General features: G+C 37.7%; 1 protein-coding gene across 1 annotated transcript; it reads right to left on the bottom strand.

Moving 5' to 3' along the window:
- Nucleotides 1-6,755: 6,755 nt before the first annotated feature.
- On the bottom strand, nucleotides 6,756-9,158 carry LOC108276672 (C-type mannose receptor 2). The gene is made up of 4 exons (XM_017488477.3): nucleotides 8,534-9,158; nucleotides 7,911-8,252; nucleotides 7,721-7,812; nucleotides 6,756-7,489 (listed from the first exon to the last, which is right to left on the bottom strand). The coding sequence occupies exons 1-4, from the start codon at nucleotides 8,799-8,801 to the stop codon at nucleotides 7,394-7,396; spliced, it is 798 nt and encodes a 265-aa protein (XP_017343966.1). The 5' UTR covers nucleotides 8,802-9,158; the 3' UTR covers nucleotides 6,756-7,393.
- Nucleotides 9,159-11,081: the final 1,923 nt, after the last annotated feature.

Genomic DNA, 11,081 nt, shown 5'->3' on the forward strand with positions numbered 1-11,081 from the left:
ATAACTATTGCATTACAGATGAGCTGCTTGATCTTAGGAGTCTAAAGGGCACAACAACGGGTAAGGACATTTTTGAAGCTGTGTCAAATGCAACTGACAAGATGGAACTTAAATGAGACAAGCTGTGTGGAGTTCCAATGGATGGGGCTCCAGCTATGACAGGCGAGCGTAAAGGAATGGCCTCTATGGTGTGTGCCAAGTTGAGGCAGTTCAAATGCACTGTATCATCCACCAGGAAGCGCTCTGTGCCAAGACAGTCCAGCTTGAGGATGTGATGAACACTGTTGTGAAAAGAGTCAACGAAATTCGAGCACGAGGACACACAGAATTTCAAGCTTTTCTATCTGATGTTGATGCTGAATACGGGGACCTTTTTTCCATCCATCTTCTACCACTTACTCCTTCTTCAGGGTCACGGGGAAACCTGGAGCCTATCCCAGGAAGCATCGGGCACAAGGCGGGGTGCACCCTGGACAGGGTGCCAGTCCATCGCAGGGCACAATCACATACACACCCATTCATACACTATGGACACTTTAGACATGCCAATCAACCTACCGTGCATGTCTTTAGACTGGGGGAGGAAACCGGAGTACTCAGAGGAAACCCCTGCAGCACGGGGAGAACATGCAAACTCCGCACACACAGGGCCACGGCGGGAATCGAACCCCGGACCCTGGAGGTGTGAGGCGAACATGCTAACCACTATATACTATATACTTATACTCACTCCAACTATAGGTGACTTAAAAAATATATTATACAGTATTCATGCGTTAATAAGCTCAATTATTTAATAAATTCAGTTAATTAAAATTTTCCAACATTAAAATTTTCTAATAAACCTTGATGTTAACAAGCCCAATAACTTATTTGTATAGTAAGCTTAAATATAGCCATCCCCTTTCTCCCTTAATTTTCCCACTCTATACAGGGCTGTGAAGGGGGATCACCATCCTGACTAAGAAGCAGTCTGAGGTTGCTGTTTTGAAAAAGAACTGCCAACGCTTTTTGTAACAAAAATATGAAAACCCATTAATGGAAAGTTTTGATGTAGGCTGTTTTTTTTTCTTTAAGCATATTCAATTATCAAGCATAATTTACCTACATTTGATTGATATTGCTAACTTTAATACATTAGAGGTGAGGTGATATACTTCATCTCTAGTGAGTGGCCCAGCCCTTTGTATATTTTTCTGTATGTGATCCTCAGTGAAAAAAGTTTGGACACCCCTAATTTATTTTTTTATGTAAGTGTCAAAAAAAACATTTACAACATTCCTAAAAACAAAACACTAGGTGGTGTATCACTGCTCTGAACATACCAGAACCTCGGACCAGGCACCACTGTGACGTCACACCCTCGACTCACAGCCCCTCAAAACCACATCTTTTTGAGTAAACTGATGCCAACACAACAAGCCACTTGCACTAATTCAGTAACCCGAGTCTGGAATGAAATTCAGAGAGTTTGAGCTATTAGTGCGAGTCCATTTCAGACAGGACGCACACAGAGAGGACAGATTGTACAGTGCGTGTATAAAAGCTAGCACATGGATAACCACAGACATGTGTTATAGCCTTGTGTTATAAATGTGCGCATGTTGGACACGAAATATTGATTAGATTTAGATAAAGCATTTAAGATAACGATAGCTGAAGATATTGTTATTCCTATAATTAGGTTAGATAATCAAATGATTGTAAACAATAATGTAATGTTTATTTAGATTTCCACAACATAAACTTAAGAGTTTTTTAGTGAAATATGTGCTTGTTGAACATTCCTTTCTAAATGTAGTTCCCCTCTGCTGTTAGAAAGCCATTATTTGTAACATATACATTACAGTACAGCCAAATACTTCTCTTCACATAGCCCAGCTTCTTAGGAGTTGGGGTCAGAGTACAGGGTCAGCCACAATACGGCCCCTGGGGTAGAGAGAGTTAAGGGCCTTGCTCCAGGACCCAACAGTGGCAGCTTAGCCATGCTGGGGTTTGAGTGGCAGCTTGTGGAAGCTGACATTTCCATTTATTCATTTAGCAGATGCTTTTATCCAAATCAACTCACATATGACAAAATACAAGCAAAGTGATATGTCAAGCAGAGAACTAGAGAAGCAGAGTGCACAGAGTAGAGGTGTAAAAGCCCGTGTGTAGAAGGATTTTTAAATATATATATATATATATATATATATATATATATATATATATATATATATATATATATATATATATAATGTAGAGGTTGGCATGTTAGGGGTTAGTTAAGTGTTGACGGAAGAGGTGGGTCTTTAGCTGTTTTTTGAAGATAGTGACAGATTCTGCGGTCCGGATTGAGGTTGGAAGTTCATTCCACCACTGAGGACAGATAGTTTGAAGGTTCTGGAAAGGGACCTTGAGCCACGCTGAGTAGGTACTACTAAGCATCAGTCTTTAACTGATGGTTATCTGAGTTACTGTAGCCTTTCTGTCAGCTCCAACCAGTCTGACCATCTCCTCCAACCATCTCCTCTGACCATCTCCTCTGACTTCTCTTCTCAACAAGGTGTTTCTGTCAGAAAATCACATCAGAACTTTTTACACCCTCACTGTGATATTACAACGTATACAAATTAAGTGAAAAACAATCAGAAACATTTTAGAGAAAATTAGTAAAAAATAAAAAACATACAATAACCTGGTTGCATAAGTATACACACTCTTTTATAATTGGGATGTGGCTGTATTCCGAATGAACCAATCAATTTAATCTCATGTTCAAAAATAATTGTTAAACAGCTGTTATCAATGAAATTATTCTGATTAACTTCAAATAAAGATCAGCTCTTTCTATAGGATTTTCTTCACATCTTATTGATATCATCTGTCTGCTGAAGCCACGGTCCACTGAGAAAGCCTGTACAGGGTCTCACTGTTGAAAGGAATCGCTAAAGAGAGGGGTACAAAAGAATTTCAGAAATATTAGAGGTACCATGTTCTGTGCTATTACCAACAAGTGGAGAAAATGGAGCACCACAGTGACATCACCAAGAACAGGACATCCCTCCAAAATTTATAAAAGGACGAGACAAAAACTTACCAGGGAGGCTGCCAAGAGACTTACAGCAACATTAAAGGAGCTGCAGGAACATCTGACGAGTACTGATTCCTCTCTGCATGTGACAACAATCTCTCATATTCTTCACATGTCACCAAAAAAAACATCCAAGCCCAACTAAATCACCCAAAAAAACATCACCCAAGAACACCATCCCCAAGGTGAAGCATGGTGGTGGCATCATGCTTTAGGACTGCTTTTCCTCAGCCAGAACTGGGGCTTTTATCAAGGTGGAGGGATCATGAATAACTTCAAATAACGCCAATTTTATTGCGAAACCTTCAGGTGTCTGCTAGTAAGCAGTTATTGTAAGTTTTTTGTTTTTTTTTCATTTTTCCCCTAAAATGTTTTGATTGCTTTTCACTGAGGTTCTCACCTGGGCAGAGCACAGTGTACCTGTTCTCCATAAAGCACATCAACACCTCTTCAACCTCAGGTGCCTGATTCTGTTTGAGCCCCAGAATCCTCAGATTGTTCTATACATGCGCAACCAATAGCATCCTGAATAGCAGGGTGTGAATTACAGGGTGCTTGGGGGGTCTGACCCCCCCTAAATAAGGCTTGATCCCCCCTGAAGGATGTCAAAACAAGATGTAAGTTTTAATAGTGAAAAATAGTTTGCATCGCTGTCTTTCTAAAAAGAGAATATCAATATAAATTTGACCTCCGCTAAAATGGGGTCTTACTATTGTCGGTGCATGAGCGCGCGCAGTAGGCTAAATGTGTGAAATACCACGCAGTCGTGCATACGGGACGTACCGTAAGTGTTCGAAAGACACTTTTTCTTGGAAAATAAATGTCGTCATCTAAATATAGTTGTATCTCATGCGTAAATTTCCTGCACAGTTCATCAAAATGAAATGTTTATGGTGAAATGATTAAGATGAAGTTTACTTATTGTCTTGAGGTCACTTTAAGTCTTGCGAGTGAATGAAGCAGTCTGATCAAATACTGTTCATTAAAATAGCATATGATTCTGAATTTGAACAAATAATTTACAACCTCAAAATATACATTACTCACAGCGTGTATTTTAACTGGTGCTTATGCTCGCGCATGAAACTTACATCCTTTACTATAATAACAGTAAGCTGTGTGTGTGTGTGTGTTCTCTCATGATCATCCATTCAGTGGTGAAATGGTTAGGAATCACTTCACTATAATTGTGACATACTGAGATGGTGTATCATACTAAAACTTTTGTTCTTTTTTTCTAAATCGTTCGATCCTGATACCATACCATTTTGTAAAGACAGCCCTTTAGTCGTGACTCATGAGTGTCTGTTTTATCCATGTAGTTTAGGTTGGTAATAAATCTAAACTTAATGCAGTGACCTTTTCACATAGAAATAACAGAGGCCTTTTTTTGCACTCAGATTTCGTTTAACACCGGTGATGTCATGAGTAAGAGACAGGGAACAGACATAAGGCAGGTTTTTACTGGCAGAAAAAGTTGAGGAGTAGTTCAGAAAGTACATACTACATTTTTAAGAACTTCAGGCTGCTATACATCACATAAAGCTGAACAGCACTGTATGAATTATAGTGTATAAAGTGTTGTGTTCATGTGCTGTTTTAAGGATACAGCGCAGTGGTTCACTGAAGCTTGCATTTTTTGCTTGTATTTTCTCATTTGTAAGTCGCTTTGGATAAAAGCATCTGCTAAATGAATAAATGTAACTGTAAATGAAGCAAACATCTGTATTACACCAACTAGTTAATCTGGCAACCTGAAAAAAGCTGACCCCCCCCCAAGACTCAGTGTATAATTCTCACATTGCTGACCAGTAACATCACTTGGTAGTTTGGGAACTGCCCCACTCTTTACCACAAAACCCTGCAGCATGTAGTACGAAGGACCCAGTGACACAGAGACATTAAACTGCAATACACATACAGTATCCCTGTCCTATAATGCATAAAAATGTTATAATGCGTAATCCAAACCTTCATGTCATTTGGTTTTATACTTATGGTGACTATTGTGGTGTTAGAAAAATTAGCACTGCAAAATTACATTAATAAAGTTACTGCAAAACGTCATATGAAATGACTTACATAACATACCTTTATCTTCATCCTGTTTCTCATCGACCTCTTCTCTCTTTTCCGAAACTAAAATCCTGATTGCTTTGATCTTTTATCATTAGATGTTTTTATTCTCATTGAAAGTTTCTCTTTATATCATGTCACACACGCTTGTATACATCACCCATCCATTGGGAGCATCCATGCGGTAGTGGTGGCTTGGCGGTTAAGGCTCTGGGTTACTGATCAGAAGGTCGGGGTCCAAGCCCCAGCACTGCCAAGCTGCCACTGTTGGGCCTTGAGCAAGGCCCTTAACCCTCTCTGCTCCAGGGGCACAGTATCATGGCTGACCCTGCGCTCTGGCCCCAGCTTCCTCACATGCTGGGGTATGCGAAGGAAAGAATTTCACTGTGTTGTAATGTATATATGACCAATAAAGACTCGTAATCATTATCATCCCATTCTGCCCCTGTCAATCAACGATGAAGACTAAACCATTCCATATGTGTGGTGTACAGTGTGTCAGTCTCTCACTGTCATTAATGAATGTTTTACAATAATCCAAATTGCAGCTGTATGTCAGTGGATGTTCATCAGAAGCAGGTCAGTATTTTATTTTGCAATTTCACTTACGTAGTGATTTTTTAGATATCATCCGTCCCCTGTTTGAGGCTTCTAGCAGGTGACTTTTCACGAGCAGACAGACAGCAGCAGAGCTGTGAGGTGTGAAAGGAAGGGGAGGTGTACCACAAGGAGCCGCTAAACAGTTCATTTTCAATGAGTGGGGCGAAACAGAGAGCGGGGGCAATCCTGTGTGAAACTGCCTCAAATTAACTATACAGAAGTGAAGAGTGTGTCTAAAAGCTATGTGCGTGGCTGCCTTTATGCCAGGATCCACCACTGGTTATATACTTTATATTTGTACATTCCTGACACATTAGATTCAGTGGAAATACACGATCAACATATTTATACTTTATACATTACACACACTTTGATTCGTTTAATGGACTGATTGATTCGGGAACTCTGCTGTAAGAATCTCACTCACTTTTTATACTTTTTCATCCTGTATAAACTGTTAAATCTGTAATGTGAGAATAATGTCTAAAAGTATAAAGTATTCAAACTACATTCCTAAGCCCATTGCTCACACAGGTAATTAAACTGAGAGCAGAATATAATTTAATAGTTCTGTGAAGTTCACATCACATGCATGCTGAGAATAACTGCAAATGATAACGTATCTTCTGTAATTTGATATCCACAAATGGCACAAACATCTCAATATTAATGTTCAACTTAAAATGGACCATAGACTCACAGTACCCTATATACACTGCAGCCCATGTCCAACTTTTGCCTCTAAAATAAACACAGACTAGTATTAGTATTGGGACTCAAGACCCACAGAAACACTGATAAATGCCTTAAGAGGAAAGATGCAATGCTATGAAAAAGTATTTGCCTGATTCCTGATTTCTTCTGTTTTTGTGTATATCTCATACTAAATAGGTTTAGATCTTGAAATTAAATACAACATAGAACAAATGAAACCTGAGTAACCACAAAATACTGTTTGTTTGTTTTTTGTTTTTTAAAATGTATTTATTTTATTGAAGCAAAAAAAAAAAAGTTATCCAACACCTATCACCCATGTGAAAAACTAACTGCCCCCTTAACTAAAAATCTGTTAGAGGTTACAGTGGTGATAAAGAAACCTTCACACTGTACCGATGCAGGAGTGGAGGAGATTCGACTGGAGATGCTGAAGGTACTGGACAAGGTTAGGGTTGTGTAGTTAACACACATCTTAAATTTTCCATGGAGATCTGGGACAGTGCCTTTGGATTTGCAAATAAGTCAACACCCCTGTTAAAAAGGGTACCAGAAGGTGTGTTCCCAAATATAAGTTAATCACACTTCTCAAAATGCCAATGTTCTGACATGTGCGATAGTTGAATCTGGGGTTCAACAGGAACAGGACCACTCTTGTACAGCTTTGTGAGGGGTTATGGAGATATGCTAATTCAGTCTACATGTTTTTGGGTCCTGGTAGAGCAGGATAAAATGCACAGTTTGATGTAAACAGACATTGTGTACAAGTAAAATAAAAATATTAATATTGCATCAGAAATCAACCAAAAGAAATAGTGTAAATATGACTTTCCCACCACCATTAATAGTACACTACAGAATTATGCAATTTGAGACATAGCTAAAGATTTAGAGGTCACTCCTTTCCCTGGTCATATTTTAACAGTATTTTTATTTCTCCTTGTGAAACACCACTCCATCTGGTTGTTCTCTCCATTTCACTGTGGTGTCCCCTGCTATCCCATGATCTTGCAGTTTCTGCTTGAGCTGAAGAACAGAATAAAACATTTCTTACTAAAATAATGCAGTATAGAGAGACTAATCTTTTGGAAAAATCTGTAAAAAACAAAACAAAACAATGCTACAGAAACTAAACACAATAGTCAGATACTCATTCAAATAAAGTGTGTATGTGTTGATGACTCAAGTTCTGGTTGCAGTAATGAGGAGGGGAATGTACGGGGTTGTAAACGGGGTCTTGTGGAGGATGAGACCCACCTGCTCCAGGGTTACTGCCATTATTACAGCACCATTCATATCTTCACTGGAACGGACCTTAACGCTTATGATTTGCTTCATTCCTGTAATTACTGAATGCAAAAATATATACATATACAAACGAGTACACAACTGAATAAAATCAGTTTAAATAGGTCTAAATATGAGACTGATTAAAACTCTAACTCACCTGAGTAACAGAAGAAAGGCATTACATCTGAGCATTGTGTATCAACGGCCTGACCATTACTTAAATAACCACAGTTTTCATTCCCCAGGGCATTGTCAGATTTTCCAGGCATCCAACTGATGGTAGACAAGATGGTTGTGTCTACCCACTTCCAGGAGTCTCTGAACAGACCAATCCAAGTAAACATTGTCAATGGAGTTACCAAATTATATACAGCTGAGTATTCAGTTGCATCTCTTGTGTTGGCCAGGTCTGTGTGGTACTGTCTGCAGTATTTCTGAGCGTCATACCAAGATTTTTTATTAGAAAAATAAGTATAGCTGTAGTTTCCAGTGTTATTGCCTGAGAGAATTGAAAAACACACAATTAATACATCCTGAATTTTTACAGTGAATGTATTGCCTCATAGAAGTGGAAGATAAATGGGCTACAACATAAAATTAAAGGTTTCTCTGACAAAAGCAAAGATAACATAAAGGGAAAACACTGTGCACATTTTGTTCAAATTAGTTATAAAATTTGCTTTTTAACATGTGAGAGTACACTTTACACACAGTTCAGAATTATTTATAAAACAACTTTCAAATTTGAAAAAAATGACTGTGAAATATGGAGCATCTCACCATCAAAGCACACAAAAGGTAATGTTTCTGTACATATTCTATCTGTCCAACCCGTAGTAAGTAACGCAACACATTGTTGATTTCCGCTACTATTGTTAGGCTCAACTCCAGCCCATTTTTTCACACTTCCCAGGGGCTCATTTCCAAAGGACCAGCGCCAGCTATTGATGTCATTGTACAGTCCAATCCAAGCGCTGGAACTGAATTGAACTCTCTGTGCTTCATTCTGAAGCTGGATCATGTTATCATTACTTTCAATGATAGCCATGTCGGCATGGTTGGTATTGCAGTAAACCTGAGCATCACTCCATCGTTTCCCCTGTTGGATCAGATAGTACTTACGAGGGACAGACAGGGTGAGGGGGACAACTCCTGTGGAAGAGAGTTTAAAAGCTTTATTCAGTGTGAGATCTGTGGCAGATATTCCCTTAACTTCAGATCTTCAGTGTGAAATCTCTTATTTTCTGCCTTGGGATCAAAACATGAAACATTACATTTTAATGCTGTTCATAAAAATATGTCCTTAAACGCAATAAGTCTGAAAATATCTACCTCTACTGCTGCATGTCCTAAATATTGCAGTTCCTCTTGCTAGAGGTGTCCTGTATGAGACAGTAGGACTACCAGTTCAGAAGGATGATGGTTACCATGTGCCTCCTTTCTATAAATTAGTCATCATTTGAAACCACCACACACTGTGTTCTGACTTTATTAATCATAAGTTAAATGTTCTGTAATTGACATGACAAATTAATACTTGTCTCTTTAAGAAATTACAAACGTTGCACCCAGAATTCCCGTAAGTGTCTGTGGTTAAAACAGTGGAGAGTGCTCTGTAGATTTTTCCTTATTTATTATTTATTAATATTTTATTATTTATTGCCTTTTTTGTAAGTGATGTTGAAATGTCTCTCAGTAAAATAAGATTATTTAGATAAATACATTGCAGTGTTCATTTAGGCTACTGGCGCTGATGAGTGACACAAAACAGTGCATGTTAACTAGGCAGGACAACAGAATAGTGATGTGTGGGGAAAAATAGTATTAAGTAATTAAGTATAGTAGGGAATATACAGTTGCAATCAAAATTATTCAACCCCCATTGCAAATCAGGTTTATTATCAAAATTTACAGACTTTCAGCTGTTTGCGATGAACAAATCAAACAAAAGCAATTGAAATAGTTCGACACAACGAATGCTTCAATTGGTTTCCCCAAATTCAACTGTAAATGCAACTTATAATGATTTCTCCAGTTTCAAAATTATTCACCCCCTTCATGGAAAGCACCTTTAGTACTTATTAGAGCACCTTTTACTGTTATGACCTGCTGGGGGTGAATAATTTTGATTTAAACTGTAAGTTTTAGGGAGCTCAGTCTATGTCTTGATTTCTGTAAAGCTGCTTTGTGACAGTATGTACTGCTGAAAGTGCTATAAAAATAAAACTGTACTGAATATTTTCTTTCACCTGTGAAGAAAGTGATATTTCAAACTAAGATTATTATTATTATTATTATTATTATTATTATTATTATTATTATTATTATAAAAACAACATAACAGACAAATAATAAAAATACTTCACTAAAAAAATGTTCTGTTAAACTGCAATTGTGCTACAAAGGAATCACAATATGGACATAATGAGTTTCTTGTTATTTAATTAAGGGGATGTTATGCTGTACGAATTTTTAACACCTCAGATGTCTGCTTGTATGTGGTTATATTACCTTTATAGCATTTCACTTCAGGTCAGTTGCATTTAATTTTATTTCTACAAGCTATTAACAAAAAACTCAGGTTTGTTGATGGTGGAGTGGCTGGCTGGTTCACGTCCCAAGGCGCCATCGTGTCTTTGTCACCTTCTGGTTTTTAACTAGGCCTACCGGAGTCAATGCTTGCACTCTGAGCAAAATATACATCCATTTACACCACTACAGGACAAGAGAATACCTAATACTTTGCGATAGAATTAAAACTTAGACCTCTACTGATATCATAAAATGACCCTGATGCTTTTAATGAAGATATTTCCAACACTCTTAGAACTGCTTGAATATATAGCATACAGTTGTAGAAAAGTAATGAGTCATAATTGGTGTCACCCAGATGAGGACAGGTTCTCTTCTGAGTTTGGTTTCTCTCAATGTTTCTTCCTCATATCGCCTCGGGGACTGTCACATCTGGTTTGCTCAGTATGGATAAAGCTAAATCCATATCTGGATGTCTGTAAATGTGCTTTGAGACATTGTCCATTGTTAAAAACACTATTATAAATAAAATTCAATTGAATTTAATTGAACATTAGATATTGTCACAAATATGTAGATTTAGATCCTTAATGAGCAAGTCAGAGACATGAGTGACCAGGAAAAACTTTCTCAACATTAACACAACAAAATACCTAATGTCTATTTATTAATGTATTATAATTTACATTTTACACTTGATCTAAGAGCCGCTTTTTAACTGGAATTACCTGTCTATTTAAATATTTCTGCTCAGCCATGCTCTAAAGAACACAAGTATAATAAAAATATGACATTG

The sequence above is a fragment of the Ictalurus punctatus genome, chromosome 16 (genome assembly GCF_001660625.3).
Source record: "Ictalurus punctatus breed USDA103 chromosome 16, Coco_2.0, whole genome shotgun sequence".
NCBI lineage: Eukaryota > Metazoa > Chordata > Actinopteri > Siluriformes > Ictaluridae > Ictalurus > Ictalurus punctatus.

Excerpts from the sequence above, each read along its gene's own strand:
- LOC108276672 (XM_017488477.3), bottom strand. The coding sequence starts at position 8,801 with ATGGCTATCATTGAAAGTAATGATAACATGATCCAGCTTCAGAATGAA. Across the intron at positions 8,253-8,533 it reads ACCTTTTGTGTGCTTTGATG|GCAATAACACTGGAAACTAC; the intron begins GTGAGATGCTCC and ends CAATTCTCTCAG. Across the intron at positions 7,813-7,910 it reads GCCTTTCTTCTGTTACTCAG|TAATTACAGGAATGAAGCAA; the intron begins GTGAGTTAGAGT and ends TTTTGCATTCAG.